General features: G+C 35.1%; 2 protein-coding genes across 12 annotated transcripts; both read left to right on the top strand.

Moving 5' to 3' along the window:
- On the top strand, window positions 1–10,656 carry LOC129321973 (heavy metal-associated isoprenylated plant protein 30-like). Of its 10 annotated transcripts, XM_054967993.1 has the most exons (11): window positions 1–109; window positions 217–280; window positions 363–593; window positions 3,688–3,822; window positions 3,910–3,952; window positions 4,753–4,809; window positions 4,904–5,018; window positions 5,120–5,246; window positions 6,099–6,306; window positions 9,156–9,231; window positions 10,178–10,656. In XM_054967993.1, the coding sequence occupies exons 3-11, from the start codon at window positions 415–417 to the stop codon at window positions 10,498–10,500; spliced, it is 1,263 nt and encodes a 420-aa protein (XP_054823968.1). In that variant the 5' UTR covers window positions 1–109; window positions 217–280; window positions 363–414; the 3' UTR covers window positions 10,501–10,656. The 10 variants fall into 10 exon arrangements, with proteins under 10 accessions (XP_054823968.1, XP_054823967.1, XP_054823966.1 ...); XM_054967992.1 differs by lacking the exon at window positions 217–280 and having other exon boundaries at window positions 281–593; XM_054967991.1 differs by having other exon boundaries at window positions 217–593.
- Window positions 10,657–11,406: 750 nt separating this feature from the next.
- On the top strand, window positions 11,407–17,597 carry LOC129322189 (uncharacterized). Of its 2 annotated transcripts, none has more exons than XM_054968321.1 (7): window positions 11,407–11,564; window positions 11,700–12,781; window positions 13,186–13,517; window positions 13,928–15,022; window positions 15,149–15,307; window positions 15,421–15,807; window positions 16,929–17,597. In XM_054968321.1, the coding sequence occupies exons 2-7, from the start codon at window positions 11,899–11,901 to the stop codon at window positions 17,274–17,276; spliced, it is 3,204 nt and encodes a 1,067-aa protein (XP_054824296.1). In that variant the 5' UTR covers window positions 11,407–11,564; window positions 11,700–11,898; the 3' UTR covers window positions 17,277–17,597. The 2 variants fall into 2 exon arrangements, with proteins under 2 accessions (XP_054824296.1, XP_054824295.1); XM_054968320.1 differs by having other exon boundaries at window positions 13,141–13,517.
- Window positions 17,598–20,418: the final 2,821 nt, after the last annotated feature.

The following is a 20,418-nucleotide window of genomic DNA, read 5'->3' as shown; positions in this document are numbered from 1 at the left end:
AACCCAAAAAAAAAAAAAAAACCCGCATCTCTGTTATACAGATTCAGCGGCGCTCACAAGCCCTCTTTGATGCTGGGCGCATCTGCCAATCTCCCAGTGATAATATTAGGTACTAATTCCCAAGTCAATGGTCCGGTTTCCTGAACTCTCTGGTTTGTTTGATAGCTCTCTCCTCACTTTTGAGCATGCTTTTGCTTGTTGTAAATTTTGTATTAGGAGTTCAGGAAAATCGTGGCTTCAACTTCATTCACGCTGATAATAAAGACGAAATTCTTCTCAGGTATTCGCCTTCGAGCAATTACGAACGATTATGGTGTGATATCAATTTGAACGCGCCTAGGCCTTGCTCATCTGTTTTCCAGGACCTGTAAATAGGGATCTGGAGAATAATAGGCGAGTGACTAGTAAATTCAGATGAATGAAAGTAAAAACGGAGATGGTGCCACAGATGCGGTCGATGTGCCTGATATCGAGAAGCAGGACATTCGAGAGAGTAACCTATGCTTAAGCGGTGGGGAGGATGTAAAATCGATTGCGGTTTCCCCAATTAAGGGTTACTTGTCCAGGTCTGGAAGTTCCCAAGAACAATGCAGGTAAATTATTCGCGCTTTCTAGTATCCCCATAGATGGCATCTTTTAATAATAGAAGCTCCCCTTTCTTAAATAATAGGGAAAACTGTACAATTTTTTTCTTTTTCCGATGAATGAACTACATGTCTACATGACTAGTGAATATTGATGATATTGGTTATATTTTATGTTGCTATTGATATTGACTAGATCTAGGTCATTACACGTGAGCTTAATTATGCTGAAGAATGGTTCTATACTACACCCCTAGTTTTGGATATCTATATGGGCAACCTAAGCACATTTACTTGACTAAAATTCAAGTATTCATAGTTTGACTTAGGTGTGACCGAGGGAGTTTAGCAAGTCTTAACATCCAAATAACTCCACATTATATTAATGATAGATAAACTCAAAATTCCTTACTACAAACCCTAATTCTACTTTGACAAAGATGACATAATATTATTAACTGGAATTTATTCTTGTCATGTTGCAGTACTAGTCGGTTGCCTCTCATTGATGAAGACAACATTCAGCTGACTCTATCAAATAACAATCTTAACATTAGAAAGAGTTATCTTTATAGAAGATGAAGAGCGAGGCTCTTCAAAGTTGAGCTCAAATTGCCAGAAATATAATTTTCAATTATTATTTTATATTATTTTCAAATTTCAAATATGAACGTAAAAAATATTTTTTTATTCTACATAGTAAACATTGACATTGGGATTACTAATGCTCAGCTAAGACTTTGATTTATATGCAAGTTTCAGATGGGTAGTCGAAGGTGTATTGGAAGTTCTCCTTTGCTATAGTTGTGTGCCAAGGGTAGTATATTTATTGTAAAATTACGAGTTAAGTGTTCGTTATAATTGTTGGAAGGACTTTTAAAATTGAACAAGGATAAAGTGAAACAGTCTTCCTTCAAATGTTGCCACCAAATTTGCGATTCTTCAGTAAGTACTGTGCTTTTCAGCTACGCACCTATACGTATTTTGCACTGCCACCACCAAATGCTCCTCGTCTCTCACTCCTCGTGGATAAATGCATATCCATGAACCAACTCAAACAAGTGCATGCTCAGATGATCATTTCGGCTCGCATCTTTGACAACTTTGCTGCTAGCCGCTTAATTTGCTTTTGTGCTCTTTCCCAAGCTGGAGATCTCAATTACGCATTCAGAATCTTTGGTAGCACCTGCCATCCCAATAGCTTCATGTACAACACACTCATTAGAGCTCTAGCTAGTGGCCCTAATCCCCTTGAAGGTTTGCTCCTTTTCATTGACATGAGGAGGCTCAATGTTGTACCTGGGAAACACACCTTCCCATTTCTTCTCAAGGCGTGTTCTAACTCTCACTCCTTGCTACATTGCAAACAAGTTCATACGCAGATTCTAAAATTTGGATTGGATATTGATTTACACGTGATTAATGGATTGGTGAGGGGTTACTCTGTTTCAAACAATTTGGTTGAAGCACGTTTTTTGTTTGATGAATTTCCTGAGAAAAACTTGAGCCTTTGGACAACAATAATCAGTGCATATGCTCAGAGCTATTGTTCGAATGAGGCTTTGATGCTCTTTAATCAGATGATTGCCCAAGGTTTTGAACCGAATGGTGCAACATTGGCTTCAGTTCTATCTGCTTGTGCACGAGCAGGTTGTCTTGATTTGGGGGAAAGAATTCATGAATTTATGAAGAATAAAGGAATTGAAGTGGGAGTTATTCTTGGCACAGCATTGGTTTACATGTATGCAAAGAATGGAGCGATTATGAAGGCTCAAAAGGTATTTGAAAATATGCTTGAAAGGAATATTGCAACTTGGAATGCTATGATATGTGGTTTGGCTGCCTGTGGGCATGCTGAAGATTCCCTTATTCTCTTCCAGAAGCTGACAAAGGAGCAGCTTGTACCAAATGATGTCACATTCATAGGGGTTCTTTCTGCTTGTTGTCATGCTGGTTTGCTTGATGTCGGCTGTGATATCTTTCATTCCATGAAGCCAATTTACGGCATTGAACCAAACATTGAACATTATGGATGTGTAATTGATCTTCTTGGAAGAGGAGGCAAACTGTTAGAGGCTGAGGAGCTGGTAAAAGAAATGCCATGGAAAGCTGATGTGGTTATTTTAGGAGCTTTATTGGCAGCTACCAAAAATACTGGAAATACTAAGCTTGCTGAAAGAGTGGTGAAAGAAATCCTTGCTCTTGAACCTCATAATCATGGAGTTCACGTTGCCTTGTCAAATATGTATGCAGAAGCTGGGCAATGGCAGGAAGTCTTGAGACTGAGGAAGATGATGAAAGAAGAGAGACTCAAGAAAGCACCAGGGTGGAGCCTTGTGGACACTTAGTTGAGTCTCTATCATTGTTTTTGTGTGACTTAAAATTGCGAATACTGAATGCTTGAGGCACACAACAGCATTGTTAGTGGCAAGGATTTAAATCTCAGTTTTACTTGAGCATCAGTATTTCCAATTTCAATGTTTTCTATGTAGAATAAAAAATAATTGTTATATTCTTATTTGAAAATATTATAAAGTAATAATAAAAATTTAAAAAAATAAAAATTCTCCTCAAATGGCAAAACGTTATCTTTGTTATTGTTTTTGTATTGAAGGTTCAGGGCTTCTTTTTCTGCATTTTCCACCAGTCTGTACTTCTGTAGCTATTGTATATAAGGCTTCTCATGATGATGTTCCAATTGCATGATGGATGATTCTAAAGATTTATTATCGGCCTTTTGAATTTAATTTAAATTATTCTTTATAAGTTGTTCTTATCTGTTTTTATTGACTAGACGAGTTGAGGGAGTGATAGGGTACTGTATGACCAACACAATAGTGGAAGAATTGGGTGAGTGAGTCTGACCAGGCAATAGAAGAGGGAATGGAATGTGGAGAAGTGGTGCAAGAGAGTGGGAACAGTCAAAATCCATCACCCATGGTCCGCACTCATGCTGCATCACTTTACACATCTTAGGTTCTATTTGGTTGACTTACGTTATGTTGTACCAAAATGGCATTGTGTGATAAAATCATTGAATGCATTTTTCTGTCAGATATTTTATAAAGAGAATTGGAGTCATTACATTGTATTGTTTCATCAGAATATGTCAGCAAGAAAAAGAAGAAAGTTTGATAGATCTTGGATGTCAATGTCGGGGTGGACTAGCAAAAGCACATCGACCATGCATAGAAACTTGGTTTCGCACAAGAGGATCAAACATATGTGAGATCTGCCAGTAAGTTATAATTTCATTCATAATATGTGTTTAACAAAACTTTGAAGAGTATCTCAGTTTGATGTTTTGACTTGGATTTAATTGCAGGCAAGTGGCTCAGAATGTGTCACCTCCCGAATCCCAGCCAAATGTATGTGTCTTAACCTTTTTTTGTCTTTTCCCGTTGGGTAAAGAAGACGTGTGGTACTGGAGGCTAAACTCTGTGGGCACAGATCTCAATTTCTTTAGTTTTTTTGGGATAAAAAATGGAGCAAAGGCCAGACTAATTTATTCAGCTAGATAAAAAATGGAGCAAAGGCCAGACTAATTTATTCAGCTAGAAATAAAACGAGCGAGATTAATACCCTCAGTATCTCGATACAACCACTGTAAAATCTCTTTTAGGTGGTTCATCAAGAACCTTACACCTCTAGTCTTGCCTCATACCATACTTCTCTAACCCATCAGCACATGAATTAATCTCTCTGAAAAAATGTCTGACTTCCACCCACCAGTCGTCACTTTTTTCATTGCCTTTTTGTTTTTGGTTACAAAACAATTTTACTATTGAGTGGCTGACTCGATTGTTTCTTGTTTTGCGGAGTGTTCTAGGGTTACTGCTGAGATTGAAAAGTTATTTTGAAATATGAGAAAAGGTCAAGTGATAACAGGAGAAATTTTAGAGTTAAATGAGAAACATTGAACCACAGAACAGATTGGCAAATTGATTTCGAAACAAGTCAGCACCAGGGAATTGTAATTTACCTGAAAATCCTTTTGACTGGGTTTATAAGGGTTGCCATGCTTGTGGGCTGCAAAATAGGTGGTCAGTATTGGTGGGTTCTCAGTCACTTGAACGTAACTTCAATTTTGTTAAGAATTGGGTTTAGAATGCGAATATAGATTGTCTCATGCATTTATAGGTTTTAACTTCTGTCATTTATGGAGCAGGCCGATTACTGGGTATGGAGGATTGACCCGACAATGAGGACACAGGATCGTGAAAGGGTGAGGAGAATACTCTGTCCACTTGCTATTGTCATCATACTTTATAAGTATAAATCACTTTTGGAATTCGCATCCATATCTTTTTTCATGACAGGGATGTTTTAGTCCTCTTTGGGTTGCATTTTCGATTCTCATTGGTGGTCTCTTGTTGGATGTGCTCATATCCATCACATTTGGTGTCTCTGCACTACCTGTAAATATAATAATTGGTATTTGTTTTAAACTACACTTTGTGAATTCAGTGCCAATCATGAACATACCAAGTTGAAAAGTAATACTTAGGGTCCTTAAATTGGAAAACACTATGCAGGTGTTATCATTGTCCTTGGACTTGGCACTGCACTTCGGCTGGCCCTAGAATTCTGCCATGAGTGGGGCTTGAGGAGAGCTGTACAGAGGGTGGAAACTAATGTGAGTCATGGGTACCACCCTGCTGTGTAAGTATTCTCCTGTAGCTTTTGGCAAGATCCCATTATGTTTGGTGCTGTATATACATTTCTATTTTCTATTTTGGCATTCATGAATGGAGCACATCTTCTCTGTAAATTCTTCTTGCTTTTCCTTTCTATCTCAAAGAGAAAGGTGATTGATTCAAAGGAGGAAAGTACATAATAGGAAAAGATGCACTTTTTCATACATTTATGTTGAACCTTTTCTCGCATTTTAACTTCCCCCCAAGCCCTTATCTTTTCCTATCTGCAAACTGTATCTCACAACACTGTTTAAATATCATCACTAGTAGTGAATATGAAACATGTGCGACGCTTAGCTCATGTGGCAAACGCATAGTAGAGTTGCAATTGGGTTGTTTTATTGAGTAGAAGTGGCAAGCACTCAATTTCCATATTTCCGGTATGTACAACTGCTTGTCCACCCAACCTTCCGATGGCCATTAGCTTTTGATTTGGTGCCTTTTGTTAAGTTGTTAAAATGTAGACAGGTTCTTCTGGCCATTGTGAGGAATTTGAGGAATGAGTGGCACTATTTATCACGACTTGAAAATTTAGTGTGGCTTACTATAAATTTTATATTAATTTATCTCATGCAATGAGAAAGGGGTTGTAAATTGGGTCGAGTTGATCCAATGATTAATTTTCTTCAGTCTAACAATGGGATGGGTTGTGGACCACAATTTTAGCTCACTTAAGGCAGCACTACCTAGTTGTGTGTATACCTTATCCTATTAGATGAGGTTGGCTCTTTCAAATTGTGAGTACAACACACATAATTGCCATTTGATTCTATATTCTTCCTCCAACAGTCCAGCCTCTCTTGAATCTTATTCACAGATGTTGGTTGGCTTGCGTTCACCAGCCATTGACAATGGTCTCCCCCATTGCCTTTGTTTGTTCTCAACCCTTGTGGAGTCTTGTCTTCGTGCTTGAAGAAATACTACCAGCTCTGCTTTGTACAGGATCCTGCAAGTCTCAATATGCACTGCTACCACAACTTAACTTTGCAAACCTCAATAGTGAAGCAAGTGATGGAGGAACCCAGGTAATATTACAAGTGGACGGTATGAACATCTGGCGGCTCTAATTGGACAGAACAATATATATCTCCTAACCTGCCTGACAAAGTTTCCTGGGTCGGGTTAACTAACCGTTTGGTGGCGAATCATTTGGTGTAAGAAAAGGTATTTTCTTGAAAGAATGACAGATAAATTTTTTTGAAATAAAAAATTGACAATCTCATCTCGTAAAAGGTGATAATAATGGTAAAGTCTTAAGTGATTTCTTTGAGATTAAATTTTTTCTGAAATTATTTTAGTATTCATCTATAACTAATTTTATATGGTTCATAAGTTTAGTTTTATTAATGATTACAATGATTTTGGAAATGACAATTTCTATTAGTAATTTTGGTCAATAAGTAAAGTTTAATTTTATATGATTCATAAGTTTAATATAAATATTCATAAGTTTGGTTTTGTTAATAACAAAAATAATTTAAAAAATTATAACTTTTAATCAGTAAAGTTCAATTAATTTTATATCGTTTACAAATTTAGTATAAGTATTCAGTTTTATCAATAACTAAAATAATTTTTAAAATTATAACTTTTTAAATTGTAAAGGGGTGTTAAAATAATTTCACACATAAATTTAATCTTAAAAAAGTCTCTTGAGACTTTATTGTGATTATTATATTTTGTGAAATAAAATTATCATTTTTTTATTTAAAGGAATTTATCTATCATTCTTCCTATTTTCTTTCATGAAAAGGAAAAAAAAAAGAGAGAGAAAACAAACATGATTTTTTTAATAAAAAAGAATATTAATCAAATTTCAAAATTAAAAAAAAAAGCGTAGGGACGAAGAGTTATTTAATAGTACGAGAATAATGTTGTTTTGATTGACGTTAGTGTGAGTTTATTCCTTCATGTACATTATACGTGTGGGATGTCTAATTATTAACAAGTTTGTGGTTGCTGTGAAGAGCGGGGGAATATTGCCTCTGTCAATTGGTTCTTATCTGCATGAGCATCCTTTATAGTTAAGTCACTTTAAACAAATCCGCGGTTAGACCTTTAGAAGCATATAATACTATGGCAGTGAGATTCTTTTGTTCCCAGTAAATCTTATAATATACGGCCAAAAACCTATGGCTAAATTACGTTGCAAACTATACCCAATAAACAGCAATTTAGGAATACAACTTTGTTGAGAGCCTTCTAGATATACTTTGTGCACTTAGCGACAATCAATGTTTCGTTAGAATATATGTAGTATTATTAGGTCTATGTCTACTATTATGAAATCTAAGGCCCGTTTGGTTTATAAAAAGAATTGAAAAATTTTATTTAGATAAGTGATTCAAATTTATTTAAAATTGTTCTTATTTTGTTGTTTTTAAAAACAAAAAAATAACAATATCTTAAAGTTATTTTCATTTTATTTTTTTATTTCTTAAAACATATCACATTTGATTATTGAAAAATATAGTTAGGTTGATCAGGTTTTATTATAAACAACCATCATTAATCATCTGCAACCATTACTATCAACGTTTTTTAATTTTATTTTTTTAAACTAATATAACCAAATTTCATTTTATCTTGAAAAACAGTCCTGAAAATTGTATTGTCAATTTAAAAAAAAAACAAAAAATGAGAGCAGCAGCAACCAAACAATCTATGAATGATAACAGTTCTTTTAGAGGCATTTTACGTTCCCATGGATTTAAACATGATATCACGGCTGAAACGGCTATAATCTTTTTCTTGTTACGATCAACATGTGTTGATATTAGAATATATTTTGTCCCCCTCCCTTTGCATCGAAACTGAGCTTTCTTTGGTTACGTCCATTCATATATAATAGACAAGACTAGTTTTTGATTCCCTCAAGTGTCGGGCTATCAGCAGCTTGTGTACTTGACCCAACGTATGGTTTCATTAACAAGAGTTGATAGATACCATTCCGTGTTTAAAAGGTTCTTTCTCTCTTGTGCCAGCGTTTGAGTTGAGACACTTGGTTTTGCTGAAGATGATGTTATTATCCAAAGATATTTATGACTTGAGGAAGCGATGCCAATATTCCCTCCCACGAGGAATATCTTCTATTGCTGGGTTCTTCATCTATTTCCTTGTGTTCTTAAAACTGCTTTTGATATATAAATATATCACCAACTGTTTCTTCAATGGCTGCCTTGCTCAAAGCATTCGGCTTCCTTCAAGAACATCATCATCATCATAATCATCATCTTCATCTTCACAAGAGCATCAATAACAAGTTCAACATGCCCAAGGGTCGACCTCTTTCCCTTCAGGTCCGCTTTCATATGTAATAACTTTTTTTTTTAGTTTTTTTTTGTCCTTTCTAAGAAAATTTATCCTCCTAATCTCCTATCACTCTTCCAAGTAGAATCAAATATATAACTAATCTTCCCTACCTTGTCAGCTTCAATATTACTCCATGGACTAAGAAATATCCTACTTTTTTCTTAGTTTCACATCATATGCAGTTCCGCCTCCCCTCTACGAACTAAGAATTTGAAGGTTTTGTTAACGAAATGAGATTATATATATATATATATAATATTAAAATGGAAGCCAACGGGACCTCAGAGACAATAGAAACCTCTTTCTTTCTTCTTTTTCAAAGGATCATCAGAAGCCTATACTTTTTGGAGAATCATTTTAAGAAAGATGGAATAGATTAAAAATAATAATAATAACACAGAAAACTCGAGGCTGATTGTAGAGTGTGAAGATAAAAAAAAAAAAAAAGGTAACTAAAAAAACAACCATAGTATGAAATGGAGGGAACTTTGGTTGGGGAAAAAACTTTAATGAATATGTGGGAACTGAGAATGGCATATCTTGAAAATTGTTGTTCTTTCAGACGGTTGTACTTAAAGTAAGGATGTGCTGCACTGGGTGTGAAAGGGTTGTAAAAAACGCCATTTACAAGCTCAAAGGTATGTCCCTTGTTCCTTTTTGGCCCTCCTTGGACATATTTTAAAGACTTGCCTATTCTGATTCTTTGATCCTCTCTTCATATAACCACTTAAGTCTATGTCTTGTTCGGATAACCTATATTTGGCTTTTATAAAGTGTTTTTGGATGACATTTTCTAAAAGCTAAAATTTCTTTGCGTAAAAAAAACAAAAGGAAATGGAAGTACTTTTTCAAAATGCATGCCGAATATGGCTGAACGTGATTTTTGTCGCGTTTAGCGGTAGTTTTTGGAACTCACATGGGTGTTAGAAATTTTTTTTTTACCTAATTTATTTCTATTGTCTGTATCATAAGTGTTTCTCTCTTAAATGAGTATCATTTGCACTTATATTGAGGTATTCGTAGAAATTTTTGTTCAATATATCAAACTTTATATCTTTTATTTTTATTGTTTAATACATCAAATTTCATGTTATTTAATATTTTTATCACATATTTTTTAATATTTCTAATATATTGTGTTTGTATAATAAAAATTAATATCCTTTTTAATAATATAATATTTAAAAGCACTTTTCAATACATATAAAAATCCAAACAACTTTTTATTTACCAAGCTAGTGTTTTAAAAGAATATGTTTAAATATAAATTTTGTTATAATAACTAACTTTTGTCAAATAAATATTTTAAGCTGGCTTTTAACCCACAAAACAAAAAAACCAAGCAGGCACCAAGTTGAATAAATCTATTATGAGACCTTATTTGAATGTGCTTTTTGAAAGTCATTTTGAGTAAAATTTTAAATCCAAATAACATTTCACTTTTTAAAAGTGCAAAACCACTTTCAAAATCTTAAGAAGTTGAAAACCCAAATAAATAGGTATTTAGTTGTGCTCCAATGAAAGCATATAATGAATACTTATCTTATTATATCTATCTAAGCCATATAGTATAAAATGTTATAGGAATTGATTCAGTGGAAGTGGAACTAGAGATGGAGAGGGTAACTGTTGTTGGATATGTCGATAGAAACAAAGTGCTTAAGGCAGTTAGAAGAGCAGGGAAGAGGGCTGAGTTTTGGCCATACCCTAATCCACCACTCTACTTCACGTCTTCTTACAATTATTTCAACGACACGGCAAGTGATTTCAAAGAGAGCTACAATTACTACAGACATGGCTACAATATGGCAGACAAGCATGGCACCATACATGTATCTCAACGTGGGGATGACAAAGTTAGCAACTTTTTCAACGATGATAATGTCAATGCTTGCTCTGTTATGTAATCTCTTATCAAACAAACACTCCACTAATATATTTACACATTATTGCGACGTGTAAATTAAATCATGTCTCATATGCTTGTTGTCATGATATGTATTATTAAATTAAATTAAAGTGTTATGTAAGAGAAGGTTTGTGAGTTTGGTTTGCGATGGATAGTCTTTTAGCAATGTCCACCCACCAATGATTTGATCATACCAACATCGTATGTTCTGTTTGAGAAGCACTGCCTCGGTCTCAATTTACAAAGTGTTCTTTTGAAAAAGTTATATATATATATATATATATATATATATCAATAAAGTTTATTAAATTATAACTTTTTTAATTTTAATTTTCCTACAAAATCTCAAAATTATTTTGATTAACAAGAAAGGGGGAAATAAATTTATCTGAGGAGTTATATAGTGAGAAATAATGCTGAAATAATAATAATTAATGAAATTTTATTTTTTAAAAAATGTATTATATTTTGAAACACTAAATAACATTAAAAATATTTTGTAAATTGAGACAGAGTAAGTATTACGAAGCTAGATTATTTAGCACGGGTGTTTGAAATTTGATTGAATTGGCTAAATTAGATGAAGTCGCACCAAATTGAAGAAAAGTTTCAATTACAACTTGGATTGATTCAGATCGAACAAAAAAAAAAAACCAATGGAACCCTCGAGAATGATTTGGTTTCCCAATTTTTTTATTGGGCCCAATTTCCTTATTAGCCAGATAATGGCACCATTTTTTTTTTCCAGAAGTTATATATATATATATATATTTAAAGAACTGCTGGACTGGAGCCTCCAAAGTCCAAGTCGTAAATGGATAAGCAGGCCGGTTAGTGAGCCTCTAAATCGGAGCAGAGTATCTGGACTGGAGCCGAACTTGGATGAACGTGAAAGAAATCCATAACCCAAGACGGTTTCGACTTTCGACGACTTTGAAGTGATTGCGTTCGTCTCCGACTCTCCGTCATTGGTGCCATCTTTTGTTGTGTTGCGTGGGGATAGAGAAATTTGTCCCAAAAAAAAAAAAACAGAAAACTAGGAGATCCTGCATCAATTCACAGGTAATCGAACAGATACACTGCATGTCGTTTTATCATTATCGTTATCTAACATCTCGTGAATTTATTTTGTATTTTGAACTGAACATAGCATGAATTGATATCGTAGTTTTCTACTTTTCTCATTCCCTCTGTCAGGTGCGCCGTTACTGAGCTGTTGCCATTCGAATTTCCCAAGGCCGCCGATTGTTGCCGTTCGGTTGCTTTGGCATGCAGTAATTTGTGGTAGGGGATTTAGGTTTTCGTTTTTTGTTTTTTTGTGCTGATGAACATCAGGGCCGTTGTATCTATGTATTTTGTTCTTGAGGGTTGACTAGATCGCGTCATAAGTAAAGCCATGAAAGGGCGCTCGCACCGCCTGCAGAGTTCGGACCCTCCCGACGACTGGATTGATGGTTCCTGGACTGTGGATTGCGTATGCGGTGTGAATTTTGACGATGGGGAAGAGATGGTGAATTGTGACGAGTGCGGTGTGTGGGTGCACACGCGTTGCTCGCGGTATGTCAAAGGAGATGATATGTTTGCATGCGATAAGTGCAAGAGCAAGATTAATCGATCTGATACGGAGGAAACGGAGGTGGCCCAATTGTTAGCCGAGCTCCCTACAAAGACCGTGAGAATGGAGAATTCATTTGCACCCATCGGAGCTCCTCGGCGTCCTTTCAAGCTTTGGACTGACATACCTATGGAGGAGAGGGTGCACATTCAAGGAATTCCAGGTGGCGATCCTTCACTGTTTGGTGGGCTATCGTCTATCTATAGCCGGCAGCTATGGAAATGCACTGGGTATGTTCCCAAAAAGTTTAATTTTCAGTATAGGGAATTTCCCTGCTGGGATGAGAATTCCGCTAGGGAGGAGGAGAATGAGAACCCTATTAATAAAGGGGCGGGAGTTCTATTTTCCTTGTCAAAAGAGAGTATATCGGCCACCCCTATTGCAACTTTAGTTGACATGAGAGCTAGGGAGGGGGGAGATGGTTCTAACCCGAAGAAGTTTTTGAAAGAGATGAAAAAGTGTGATAGTGAAGATGCAGAAGCTATAAGGCGTGCCCAGAACGGCATGAAGAAGGAGAGAAGTTTGCTTCGGTCTGTTATGCATTCAGGTAAGCAGAAAAAAGAGGAGTTAGGAACATCCAGAGATCGCAGTGGGAAGAAGAGGATCAAAACTTCCCACAAAGAGGTAGATCCCAAGAGGAGAACTTCACATACTTCGAAAACAGGTTAATTAATTTGCTTTTACTTTATTTTTGAGGTATATGCTATTATCATACTCGCACACTTCTCCAACTTTGTGATAGTTGGTCTCATGGTTTCTCCAACTTTGAAAGCTTAACTTCAGAATTAAGACCTTGGTGGTTGTCTAAATTTTCAAACCTCTTCTGTTTTCTATCCTTACGGAAATAAAAATAAAAGGTGGTTTGAAAATTACTAATATGCATGTCAAAACGCTATTTATTATTATTAGGGAAATTCTAGCTACATGCCTCATTCAATTATGGCACCGATTCACATGCTTCGACACCTGCCATGCGCTTGTTGACTCGCCTTTTTTTTTTCTTCCTTCTGATTTTACTACTAGCATTTACACCTACCAGTGATGCAAAACAATTGGAATTTTATGAAGACAGAGGTCTGAAGAATTCCAAGACAGATACCTGGAGCATAAAGAACAAAACTTTGAGAGACATTGTGGTTCAGGAACACGTTTCAAATAATTACTCTGCTGTGGATACCATTATGGAGGAGCCAAATATCAACTCGGCAACTACTGAGGATTCATCAGAAGCCTTATATCCTGACATGACAAGACATAGTTTTTCAGTTGGACCAGAAATAGCAGAAGAGAAAACTGAAAATAAAGCTCCTTCTGTGGTTGAAATTTCTTCCAGGACTGATGATAACATTTCACCATATTTAAAGAATAATTCTGCCGGAAATGCTTCAGTTAAAGAACAGGTAAGTTTTACTGCCACCTCAATTTTCAATGTTTTGGTAGATAAAATTATATGTTATCTGAATATCAAAATGATTAAATTGAAAAAGAAAGATTTTCCCTTCTTTTCTGCTCTGTTTTCCTTTCTCTCAATAAGCTTTGGCTGAATTCCAAAGCATTTTCTTTCCTTATGTATTTATTTCGTTACTTAAAGAATGTAATTTAATTTAATACCTGCATGTTAGCTCAAGAGAATTTAACTGAAGTCTGTTTACTAACTTCTGGAGAATATCCTTGTTAGAGGTTTGGAAAATTTTTAATATGATTATACATGCAAGGCTTTGTACATGCCTTGACACGTGTGCTTTTAGGCATATTCTTGTGCCAAGTTGTGACTATATATATATTTTTTTCTTTTGTTTCTGCAAACAAGGAGGGAGATGGCCTGGCAGGTAATAATAATGCAGATGACAGTATAATATTAAGAAGCACAATAAGTCCTGCAGAAGATGATCTTGGTGGTCCTGCACCAGAACCCAAGGATAACCAGGATTCCAAAGATTTTGACTATGAAACGTGTGCTAGCTCAGGACAGAGCAATTTTAAGGTGAAGGGAGAAGAGGATAATGATAATTCTGGGAAGCATTTGGTTTCTCATTCTTCTAGCATGAGTGATCTGAAAAGTGATGAGAAACTGCCTAAACGCAACTCTGATCATGTTAATGATAGTGTGGTGATCAATTCATCCGATGCAAATAAGGTGGAAGACAGTGACAGAAAATCAGAAGCAATCATTGATTGCCATACCAATAATTCTGAGGAATTATCATGTCATTTTTGTCCTGTAATACAAGAAATGGCAGGTTCTGAAGTTCCCACAGAAACCCAAAAGGGTTTTTCAGGAATAGAAGATGGTTCTGGCTATGCTGAAGATCCATCAAAATCTGAAACTACATTGTGTCCTCATAAAATGTTATCAAGTCTTGGGAAGTCATCTTTAAGTTCCTCAACTATGAATTCCAAAATTCCTGCTAGTGACCAAAAATCTGAACAGACCGAAATTCCTAATCCTCTTGTCAAGCATGGAGTAATGGCAGATTGCAACATGTACAATAAGAAAGAAAGTAATCAAAATGATATTGTGAGGGATGAAGTTCCAAGGAAGTCTCAAAAAGAACGTCTGAAATCGTCTTCAAATTCTAATTTGAAAGCAATGCATTCAAGCAAAAGTGCACAAAATTCTGTTTCAAGGCAAGTCAGTGCACATTCAAAAGATCTTGTGAATGGTTCATCTTCTAAGGCATCTTTAGTTCATCCAACTGGAACTAATTTAGGCTCGAGTGAGTCTAATGACTCATTACTACACCAAAAATCTTTACAAGCGCCAAATAAGATTTCATCTTCGGTACCACAGAGAGGTGAAAAGATTAATCAGACAAACTCCCAACCTTCCTCTAAGGTGAACCAGAGTCACGTGCCATCACCTTCACCAACATCTAATTCTCCTGCGATGCTAAGTGATGAGGAGGTTTGAGATGTTCCTTTTGTTATATTTAAAATCCTAAGAATGTTTTGCTAAAGTATCTTTTTTTCTAGCTTCTTATTTTCCTCTTAATCTTTATTTTTGTGCCTTTTTTTTTTTTTTTGCATGCAGCTTGCACTACTATTGCATCAAGAACTAAATAGTTCTCCCCGAGTTCCTCGTGTACCCCGAGCACGTCATGGGGGCAGCGTGCCACAGCTAACTTCTCCTAGCGGTGCAAGCATACTATCAAAGCGCACATCATCTGCCGGCGGAAAAGATTATTGTTTGGTAGGGTTTGTGCCTTCATTTTAAATCACAGATGTGGCATTTCATGCCAATTTTTTTCTTTAGGAGTTTACAGCTTCACACTCTTGGTGACTGATTTCTTATAAATTTTACAGTTTTCTAGACGAAAATACAAAGATGCATCTAAAGATGGGATTTGCAGTTCTCGTGAGCTTGAGGATGAAGCTAAAAGGATAGAGAATGCATCATCTTCCTTTGATCAGAAGAATAAAGATATGGAATGTGTGGAAGATGCTTCTGTAATGGAAGAAGGCCACATGTCCATGACAACCATAAATTCTACAGCAAAGAATGTTGCTCCTGCCTCTGCTGCCACTGCAAATAGTAGTTCAGCCTCCCCTCCTGAGGATCGAAATTTGCCATTTATACGCAATTCACCAAAAAATACATCTGATGAAGATTATGGAACTGCTGGAAGGCCAGCCCATCGCACTTTGAGGAACCAGCATGAATGGGCAAGGCTGGGTGATCGTGGTCCAAAGGTGTGTGCTTGTATCAAATAAATATATTTCTATTGCTTATTGAATCGTGGTGAAGGTTATGCTATCAGAAACTTACGAAGTCAAGGGCAGCGTGGGGTGTGGGTTTAAAGTTTTTGAGATCAGATTAATTTTAATCAAATTGTGATACTTGTAATTGTGACAGTGACATCACTTCATTTTACAGATAAATTGGAAAGTTGTTGCAAACATTTTGTATTGCCAAGTAAATCATTTAGTGCTAATTGTACCATATTGCAAATTGCAATTATTTTTATTATTGCCTTGTAGAGAATTTGGCATTGATGGGGCCTGGTTACAATTGTTTTGCCATGTAGTGGATTTAACTCCAGGTTGGAGTGGCATGGCTGGTCATGGTTGCACACTGAGTTGAAACCAGCCCATGTGATTACGTGAATGTCCAATTTCTAGTGTTTTTTTTTTTAATTATACGTTTGTACCTTTTGATTCTATTGCTCACGGACTGACTCTATGTTTTGCTTCTTTGGAATCATTGGTACATAATATATGCTCATCAAGGTTGACTTGGCATGCATAATTTGGGTGTAATGATAGTTTAACTTATAGAAGAGTGAGGAGGGTAAACTGCACAGATAGACTTTCCAACTGGAACTTTACTTGTGTCATTTTGTCAAAAATTGGGATGACCCCTAAAGTTGAAGTAGGGATTGCTTCATTCTGATGTTTTAGGTGACGTTGTACCCTGCCTGCTTTCTGTGTAGTCTTGTGTTTTCTATTGGTTTATTCAACCTCTCCCCCCCCCCCAAACGAAAAAGAAGAAGAAGAAGAAGCGGGGAGGGTATATGGAGTTGTTTGGTAAAATTTGAAGTTCAAGGTGCCAAGAAGTTGATACTTGTGCGCTACTGCCTACTGCAATTAACATTGTAACCATGTTCAGGGTTTAGTTGTGATCGTGTGCAATATGCTTGAGTAGTAGTGGTCTAGTGGATACACCATGGTTGTGGTTAAAAAAACGAAGAAAAGAAAGTACTATCCATGTGATTTCCTGCTTTGTATATATTTGCCCTTAATTTCCATGTCATTGCTATTGAATTTAAAAATGTCTAGAAATATACAAATCTTAATCTGAACCTGTTTTTCAGACAAATTCTACTAAGAAAAGGCGAAAGTTGGATGAAGAATCTGATGATAATGTAACTGGCAAGGGCAGAACTGCAAAAGGGGGCGACGGGAAGAATTTTGAGTTGCAGAAAGAAGAGTTCCCTAAAGGCAAGCGTAAAGCACGGAAGCGCAGGCGTCTGGCTCTTCAGGGAATAGCAGTCAAGGATGCCCGGAGAAGAAAGGCTGATTTGCTAACTGATGATGATGTTGGTCCATTCTCCAATTCTAGTGAGGAGACTGAGTTCAGCGAGGATGAAATTCAGGGCGGCCGAACGGGTCAAGTGGATAGTGAGGCTTCTGCTAGCTCGGACGAGGCAGATAGTGCCTAATTTCAGGGTGGCCAAGTGCCTCCACAGGATTGTCTCTGCGAGTGGAAGGATTTTTAGTTGTTTTCAATGATATGAAATCCTCGGCCCTGTTGGGTTAACTCTGGTGTCCTCGGTCGGTGATTGTATTAATACTAGGTGTATATATGTCCTCCGGCAATTGTGTGCCCTTGTCATGCACGACGCATAAGGAAAACCCATTAGATTCTGTGGAATTTGTAAGCAACGTAGAATAGGATTCAGTTTGTGAGCTATGACAGAATGTAGGATTGGATTGTCATCAGTAATTTAAATTTAGAAGCTTCAATGTTGTTTCATCTGGAAGAGAGGCATGTCAAATTGAGTTCTGCACCATTGCAAAAGTATTTAGACTCTTCAGATACGTACTATTTAAATTTAATTTGAATTGTTTAAAATTTGAATTTACTTATACTGTAGTCATTACATTTAAAAGAAAAAAAAAAGAATGAAAATAATCTTACATATGCCTTTTTTCTGACGTGTTTTTAGTTTGAACATTAAAACTTAACTAGGTGGCTCCCTCTGCATTAAATGTATTCTGAATTGTACCTTGTCTGATAGGAGTGGGCTGTACATGTTCAGGAGAAAGGTATTCAAGAGCAAGATATTGAAAATCGGATTGTTTATTAAATCAGTTATGACATTAGTTTTATAGTTAATTGTTAAAACTGTAGTCGAATTGTGGTTAGATTGATCATTAACAAAAAATTTTATCCACTTGACTTTCACTACTATGTTTAGAAGCCTTAACCATATTTTTCAATGCGCCTCTTGACTGTAACCATCTCCTCAAAATTGTGATCGTGTGTCTACTTAAACTTCTTGGACTAACTTGCAAAGTTCACTCAACTTCATGAATGGATATATTCGTCACTTGTTCCTAAAGTAAAAGTAACAACTCTTTCATTGTCTTCCCCTAAAGCAGCCATCGTCGCCAGTGCTGCCTCTCCCATTCCTAAATCTAGAAGGTTATGCATATGATTGCTTTGTGTTGGAATGACAACTGATGCTGTGGTTGCTGATTTTTATTGAAGTAGTTTATAAGCTAAGGCACTTTTGTAAGCTTGCAAGGGAAAATAAACCATGTAACCAAAGTCAACTTTCTTCTACCTATGGCTTTTCAGAGAATTGTTTTCAAGCCCCATCCTAATTCAAGGGAAAGTTTCACAATTTGTTAGGAGTGATTGCTTCTTTATGTGAGGACAAAATGGAAGAACAATTCTACAAAGAACAATTCTACATGCTCGAAGGAGAGAGAGAGAGAGAAGCAAGCTAGATGAGAATGCATTTACAAGTGATCCAAAACAAATTAGATAGGGAGTAGGAACAGAAGTTTTTTTAAGTTCCACTTATCAAATGTGAATATCAGAATTTTATTTTTGCTTCTCTTGTATCTTATGAGCTAAGAGAAAATTTCAGAACAATCTACATCGTTTGAGAATCTTGAGCTCTTGCTGCCATGAGGCTCTTACACTTGACAAGGGCATGGATTTTCCATTTGATCTGAAAGCACTACGTTGAGCAGAGAAAGCTATGAAGAACATGTAGCTATGGACATTATTAATCTATAGGCTAAAAATCTTAAAAAAAAAAAAAAGCAGCCACAATTTTTTCGTTTTTGGTTTTTTGATATCAGTCCAAGATATTACGAGAGTTTATGTTGGTGGCACTCTATCGATCATAAGGTTGCTTGCTGCATTATTCCATCTACGACCATTTTTGAAGATTTATTGTAAAAAATACTTGAATTTGGATAACGTGAAATATTGCGTCCTAAGTGAGCAAGGCATGTCTAGGAAAACAAGTCGCTTGGCATGGTTGCATTGGAATCTTTGCTGAAATGAACCCATCGGCATTTCAAAAAAACTACTTGAACTTTTTTTTAATTATTTTTATCTAATTTAATTTTTATAAATGTTATTTAAATACTACATCATCATCTAAAGTTATACTTCCTCCTATCCTATTTATAGGATAGAGAAAATTTTTTTATCTTATTTATAAATCACGTCATTAAATTTTTATTATAAACTTTTCTTTTCATTCTCCATTAAATGTTGAAAACAAAAAATTTATTGTTAAAGTATTAATAGAAACAAAATTAAAATTTATTAAAGTTTTAAATAGAGTTAATGATGTTTAAGTTTTTTCTTAATATCAATAAAATATATTTAAAGTGATTTATATATAAAATCAAATAAATATTTATCATACTACATTTTTCATCTTTGTACCCTCGAGAATTTGTTCTACTTACATGAAAGACTTGTAACTGCTATAGTAATATAAAAGCAGACCATATTAATGTCTTGAAATTTTATTCATGAAAATTATGAAATATTTTAAAAGTTTAGAGAAATCATTTTGAAAAAACATAGCTTTGGATAATCTTTGCTCGTATTTTGTTTTTAATCTCTGCACTTTTTTTTTAGTTTTTTAGGTCTCTATATTTTTATTTTTATTATTTTAGGACCCTGCACTTTATTCATGGAGGGACTTAAAATAATAAAAAATAAAAGTATATGAATTTAAAATATAAAAAAAATGTAGAGATTAATAGCAAAATACAAATAAAGTATGAAAATCAAAATTTATGTTTTTTCAACCATTTTCAAACATTTCAAAGAGGATTGGGAGAATGATAATTTGGTGTCAAATGAATGAATTAATGACAGTTATGTTCGTGATAAAAATTTTTATAAAATGAATTATAAATATTAATTTAAATAATTACAAACAAATTTATGTTGCAATCTAAAAATTATATTATATTTAATATTTAAATACTTATTTGTAATTGAAACTTCTAGATTTATAATATTTTGAATTGATATTTTTAATTTATTTTTTTAAAAAATTATCAAAAACTTAACTTGTATTAATTAAGTATTTTGAGATTTAACTGTCATTGTCACAAGAGAATTTTGAAACAAATTATTATTAGATAATGATAATTAAGAACCCTATACAAAACTAATATTAATAGTAAATTAGGATCTCTCCATAACTAAGGTTTTCCAATTCAGTGCCCGTCTTCTAATGTTTTAGGATCGAAATTTTTTTAAGAAATCCTCATCTGATGTTGATTTTTTTATTGTTATTATCCAAAATTATAACTGGAATA

The sequence above is a fragment of the Prosopis cineraria genome, unplaced genomic scaffold, assembly GCF_029017545.1.
Source record: "Prosopis cineraria cultivar Desert tree isolate PC_DT_omini unplaced genomic scaffold, ASM2901754v1 PC10, whole genome shotgun sequence".
Lineage (NCBI taxonomy): Eukaryota > Viridiplantae > Streptophyta > Magnoliopsida > Fabales > Fabaceae > Prosopis > Prosopis cineraria.
Note: the sequence above shows the minus strand (reverse complement) of the source record. Positions and strands in the feature narration are given on the sequence as shown.

Bases quoted from the DNA above. Each gene is read 5' to 3' on its own strand.
- LOC129322189 (XM_054968320.1), top strand. From the start codon at position 11,899: ATGAAAGGGCGCTCGCACCGCCTGCAGAGTTCGGACCCTCCCGACGAC. The intron at 12,782-13,140 runs GTTAATTAATTT...TTTTACTACTAG, and splicing joins TTCACATACTTCGAAAACAG to CATTTACACCTACCAGTGAT. The intron at 15,308-15,420 runs GTAGGGTTTGTG...TAAATTTTACAG, and splicing joins GCGGAAAAGATTATTGTTTG to TTTTCTAGACGAAAATACAA.